General features: G+C 50.8%; 1 protein-coding gene across 1 annotated transcript; it reads right to left on the bottom strand.

The window, feature by feature from the left end:
* Positions 1-3,758: 3,758 nt before the first annotated feature.
* Positions 3,759-5,423, bottom strand: LOC143694027 (inositol 1,4,5-trisphosphate receptor-interacting protein-like 1). Its single transcript, XM_077177984.1, has one exon. It carries the CDS (start codon positions 5,355-5,357, stop codon positions 3,759-3,761), a length of 1,599 nt encoding a protein of 532 aa, XP_077034099.1. The 5' UTR covers positions 5,358-5,423.
* Between the last annotated feature and the right edge of the window lie 996 nt (positions 5,424-6,419).

The raw sequence follows: 6,419 nt of genomic DNA, 5'->3' as shown, positions 1-6,419 counted from the left end.
TTTTGTCATGCAACAACTGTGTGTTTTTACTGAGATCAACCCAGTTGTGCATTTGCTGCCTGTCTGCATCAGTCCTTCCATGAGCAGCAGCCTTCCAGCCCCTTCCTCAGACATCACTGATGTTTCTGATCCCTCTAAATAGCTGCCATCTTCAGATCCATCGAGAGATGCTGAGAAATAAAATTGTCCCCTCCAAATTGCCCTTTCACCAATGAAACTGGACAAAAAATTCCTATCTGGCCCTCAAAAAAATCCCTTTAGGAAAGATTTTTGACCAGGCATTTCACTGCCTCTAAAAATAAAGATTTTACTTTCCTCAGTACTTCTTTCATGGAAAAGAGGGGGCTGAAAATGAAAATATTGAAAATACTTCAGTTCTCTGTATTAAACAGCTGGCTCATGAAGGAAACAGACACTAAGGAAGGGGTTTTTTTTCTTCAGGGAAAGAAAGTGAAAGAGAAGAGAAAGTAGACGTGAGCAAAAGGAAAAATAAAGCAACTTTACATGATTTTACATTAATTTTCCTTTAATGGCCAAAACCAGCATTTCAAAGAAAGTTTCCCTTCAGAAGACTTTCATAAAGAACACTTCCCTTTCTGTGTCTACTAGATAACATGTAAATCGGTATTTTCATTTCCAAGGGATTATAGTTAGTTTATTTATCTGTTATATAGCAGTTTACTTTGCCATATTTGATAAAACTAGCTTATGGCTTCATTCTTTTGTACTTTATGGCCCTGGCATTATTGATATAAAAAGCAATGTGCAATAGGAGAGTCAAAGGAGCAGGAAAACCTAGAAAGAATATGAATAAACAATTTGATGAGCACACATAAACAGAAGAATATCCTTCAACACTTGCTATAAAATGGCAGTATTGCCGACAACCAGTTATAAACTGCGCATTTTGGTTTCAGCTTTGCTGCTTTTCTTAAGGATGAGCACGACAGCATCCTCCTGCTTCCCCCCCCACAACCACTTGTGTACCAGGCCTCTGGGAGAGCGCTCCTTTTCCTGCTCCCAAAAGGGTGTGCCAGTACAATTGTTCTGCATTAGAAAGATGTCTTTTGGGTGACCACTTCCAGATAGATTGGTCTGGCTTTCCGTGCATAAACAGGCACAGCTACACAGACTGCAGTGATGAACCGCCATCTAAGAGTCACAGGCTGCTGTTGTAGGTCTTCCCCCTGATTCCTACCCAAAACTGCTCAACCCCATCAGCACCATCATTAAGCTCTAGACAGGTGGAACCCTGCCTTACATAGAGGGTGACCCCAGCACCTCTCCTTTCATGCCTGTGCCTTCTACAGGCTTACAAATATATAAACCAGAGGGAGCATAAAACAGAGGGGTATTGTGGTGGCCAACAGCTCAACTGAAGGCCTCACAGTTTCATTTCATCCTTATTTTGTAACTGAAGCATAAGTAATGCTATAGGTACTTTAATTAGAAAACTTAACCAGTGTGGACCATTGGGGAGCGGGCCTGGACCGCTGGGGACACCAGCAGCTACTGCCCGTTTGGCTGCGTGGCAACTGGTTCAACCGATATGGACTGACCAGGCAGACATTCAGATCTGCAAAGGAAGACAGCACTCAATAAAAGTTGGTTGCTGTGCATGAACCATGGTGTGCGTGTATGGTGCCATTCCTGCCTCTGCAATCAAAGTGACAGAGGGGTTCCACACAGTAGGCAACTCGGGAAGTCTTGTACCTTCCGAGTACCTCAGGCAGTGGGGGAAGGAAGAGGGTGATGCACCTGGGAATAAGGATAAAAATGGAGGCCGCGCCCTTGTCCTGGGTCTCAACAAATCGAGACACCCCAAGGGGAAATATCCCTTGGCCTCTCCCTTTATTCCAGTAAAATGACAGGTCTCCTCTGTGTCCTCCCTGGACTATCCTCTGGCATCGTGAAGTTTTTTCCCCACAGGGAGACACCCTACTCCTTCGGCGCCCATTCTCCAGCTCTTCTCTGCTTTCTAACACATCTAGAAGCCCGTCTCCTTGCCGCTGCACGGATCTCCCACGGCTCTCTGCCAGCCGCACGCCGGAGCTCCCAGCTCCAGCTGGCAGGGCCTCAGCGCCCGCCCTGTGCCCTCCCCCCCCCCGACGGCCAGAACAGGCCCTGCTTGCTGCCCTCATGGTGACACTCCTGGCCCCAGTGCTCTCCAAGGCCTTCTCTGGGGGCAACTTCCTGCCGCCTTTCACTCCCTGCACCAGGCCCAGCAGAGAGCTGAGAAGGGGCTGGGGACAAGGGCCTGCAGGGACAGCACCAGGCCCAGTGCCTTCCCACCGACAGCGGGCAGGCTTGGGCTGGAGATGCACAAGAAATTCTTGCCTCTCAGGCTGCTCAGGCCCCGGCCCACGCTGCCCACGCTGCAGCTGTGGCTGCCCCATCCCTGGCAGTGTTCCAGGCCAGGCTGGGCGGGGCTTGAAACAACCGGGCCTAGGGGAAGCTGTCTCTGCCCTTGGCAGCAGGGCTGCAACAAGACCATTTTTAAGGACCCTTCCAAGGCAGGCCCTTCTGGCATTCTGTGATCACAGGGGCCGGGGGCAGCTGGACTTCATTTCGGATTAGAACCGATTCGGCACTGCAAGTTTGGCTAATTTCAAGGAGACTCTTCACAAGCCCAGATTCACAACTTGTCACTTTTACCTGTAACTGTAGGTCTAGTTGGGGTCAATAAAGTCTTGCATGATCCAGGCTCTGGAATATTGTAGTTTATTGAATCAAGAGCAAAGCAGTTTCCAGGTTGCTGCTCACAAAAGCACTAACTATAGAGCATAACTGTGTGTCCCCAAAAGACAGAGACACGATCTATGGCTTTACTACTACATAAAATAATTTCTTATTTGCAATATAGAAGATAAAAGTGTTATGCATAAATATATCTACTTATGACAATCTTTCCAGATAGAAATGCCCCGAGAGCATTAATATGTATCACAACTTAGAGTGACACTAAATATTGGCTATATTGCCTTCTTTAAAGAAAATTACATGGTTGACTCTTTAGAATACTTTCTTATCATGTTATAACCGTTACGTAATTCATACCATTGATAATATTTTAAATATTCTAGAGGCTTTTATTATATTTAACTATTATATATGCTAATTGAAAAGCTTTCTAGCATATAATATGTACACACGGGGTGTATATATATACACAAATTAACAACCTAGATCTTTACATATTCAAAAAAGATCACGTCAGCTCCAACACAGTTGCTACAATGCTGACCTGAAGGATTCCCATGCAGAAGCAAGGAAAAACACCGTCCATTGACTGATCCCAAACCTTGCCCAGGGATTGTGGAGTCTATCTCCCCAGAAAGAGTCAAGAGCCTTGACCGGAACGCAATCCTTTGTAGTGTAGAGCGGGAAGACCTGCCTGGAGCACCCCTGAACCAAATGATACCACCAGTGGTCCTTTCAAACATTCCCTCATCTGGGATTCTGAGATCGGCGTCCCTGCACAAGGTGAAGCTCTCAGAGGGAGAAGGGACTCAAAGAAAGAGGTGGGCGAATAATAGCATTTCCTCATGCGTGTTCCTTGATCTTTGTAGCCAAACTGGATGCAGTGCTGGGGAGGCTCTTGAGACCACACTGCGGTTGCTGCTGGCATAGTGCTCCTACGCAGCATTTTCCCTTCCCTCTCTGTAGCCCACATTCTCCCTTCTTTGCCCGTCTAGTGAGAGCTGGTTCTCTGCCACCAGGTGTGAGCCTCACAAGCACAGCTCTCTGCAGAACCTCTTTCACTGTTCATTTTTAAGGATCCGTTTCAACCAATGGTGCAGATCCACGTACTGGCTCATCGCCTGGGAGTGGGCAACCGGATCCATCACCAGGTGATGGAAGAGATTGCATGACCTGGCCATTAGGACCTCTGGGGGCAAGTGGATCCCCTCAGGAAGCCTCTGGTTGCCCACAATGAAGTGATTGAGGCGTCTCATTTCCACACACGCGCGCAGGCTCTCGCTGATATCCATCAGCCGCCTCACAAAATGTCTCCTGCGCCACTGTGACACGGGCAAGATGCTCAGGAGGTGCATGACAATGGTCTTGATGGTATAGGTGGAGAAGCCTAAGCCCAGCTGAAGACGAGTGAAGAATTGCAGGCATTTCAGGTGCAAGCTGTCAGGGGGAGCCCGCCTGGCGATGTACCTGAAGAACTTCATCTCGGCCACAGCGTAGCTCTCCGGCCAGATTATGCTGGAGGTGTGGGCTTGCCTAGGCTGGCTGCTTACAAAGACGTCTGAGTTGCCTTGCCGCACCCCAAACAGCATCTCGATCCGGTAGCTTTCTCTGCCATTGGTCACCTTGAACTGGCAGGAGCGTCTGGGGGGCAGCAGCACTAAATGCCAATGGTGTGACTCAAGCAAAGCCGGCCAGATTGCTCTCACCAGCTGGTAGAACCAGCGGGCAGTTTTGCCCACGTCCAGGTAGGAGCCCGTGCACAGGGTATGAAGGAGGCTGGGATCCTGATGCCTCCTCAGCTCCTCCTCAGGGTGGTGCAGGAAGCACAGCATGTTCTCACCCTGCCGCTCGCTCGTGCAGGTGCACTCCTGCTGCACGCGGATGTGGAAGTTCCTCAAGCGCCTCTGCCCTGCAGTGCCCAGCTCTAGGTGGAAGCTGTGCCCTCGGGGAGGTGTCATGGGTATGAGCACCTGGTACACAACATCCTGCTCACGAGGACTCCAACCTTCAAAGGCACTGCCCACCCCAATGGCTCCTTGCAGTACCGGATAGAAACTGTTGGACAAGACCCGTCGAAAATAAATTGCAAAATGCTCCATCAGCCTTCTTGTCCACATGCATCCTTCCTGCAGGTCCCGCACAGGCCACTGTATGCGCTCCATTATGATTCTTCCAAAGTTATCGGCACCATCACGGTATTCTTCCACTTGACTTCCAACATCATTGACGTTTGCTGCATTGGCAGCCTCATTGCCAACTTCATTTGCAGCATCACGCTCTTCATTCGCAGCAGCATTGTCGACATCCTCTGCACGGCCATCATCACTGTCATCTTCCTCCTCCTCCATGTCACTGTCTCCCTCATCTTCATTTCCAACGTCTTCTTCATATGCATCCACATTTTCAACTTCCTCTTCATTTACACCATCGTGTCCTTCTCCTTGCTCCTCTCTCCTCAGGCTCCCTTTCCTCCACATATACCACTGTGCCAAGAGAAGGAGCAGGAGCCCAGCAAGAGCCCAGAGCTGCCAGTGCTGCCAGGCAGAGCAGAGCAGGTCTCCCCAGGCCAAGGCACCCTGCTTCACCAGGACCAGCTGCTCCACCTCCCGCTCCAGACGAATCTTCTCCTCTTCCTGGAGCTTGGCACGCACCTCCATTCGCAGACGTGTCACCTCGTCCAAGCCGTCACCCACGGGCTGTGGGTACTGGACTACACTTTGCAAGAGCAAGAGCCACAATACCCAGGTATCCATGGACTGCAGGAGGACGGCGAGAAGGCCTTGAGATGGGCTGAGAGGGAGGCAGCTGGCAGCAGGGACGGGGGAGGCAGCTGGGATGGGAATCCCAGGGATTTGGGAGCAGGAAGGACAGGACCCCAGAGAGCTGGCAAGCAGCCAGGCCCGTTCCGCTGCCCGAGCAGCAGCAGCAGCAGCAGCAGCAGCAGCAGCAGCAGCAGCAGCAGCAGCAGCAGCGGCACGGTGCCCTGCCCAAGGCTGTGCCATGAGGGGCTGTTCCTGGATGCAGGGGGAAAAGCCAGCCCCGGGTGCAGCGTTTCTGCCCCGGCCCTTGTCCCCAGCCCAGCCTCCCCACCACGTGTGCACTCACCGCTTGCCCAAGCAATACAGGGCCAGCGTTACCTGCTGGGGCCTTGTATAGCTGCCCCCATTTGTGACATGGCCCCATGATGTCATGGATGTCACAGTACAGCACAGCCAGCCCAGCCGCACGCTTTGTCCCCACCCCAGCTCACAATGTTGGAGGGGCCCTGGGGTACTGGTTAAGGCAGCCTTTGAGTGAATCTTCTTCAAAGGACCTCTCTTGGCCTTTCTCTTGTCTTTCTGATCAGCTGCCCTCCACTGGCAATCTCATAGATATCCATGTTGGAAGGCACCCTTGAGGATCATGGAGTCTAAGCCTCGACTCCATGCTGAGCTTCAGTTAAATCTCTGACTCTATAAAAGCTGTGCTTTGGTTTCAGCCTTGCTGCTTTTCTTAAGGATGAGCACGACAGCATCCTCCTGCTTCCCCCCCCACAACCACTTGTGTACCAGGCCTCTGGGAGAGCGCTCCTTTTCCTGCTCCCAAAAGGGTGTGCCAGTACAATTGTTCTGCATTAGAAAGATGTCTTTTGGGTGACCACTTCCAGATAGATTGGTCTGGCTTTCCGTGCATAAACAGGCACAGCTTCACAGACTGCAGTGATGAACCGCCATCTAAGA

Source organism: Agelaius phoeniceus, chromosome 5, assembly GCF_051311805.1.
Source record: "Agelaius phoeniceus isolate bAgePho1 chromosome 5, bAgePho1.hap1, whole genome shotgun sequence".
Taxonomy (NCBI): Eukaryota; Metazoa; Chordata; class Aves; order Passeriformes; family Icteridae; genus Agelaius; species Agelaius phoeniceus.
Note: the sequence above shows the minus strand (reverse complement) of the source record. Positions and strands in the feature narration are given on the sequence as shown.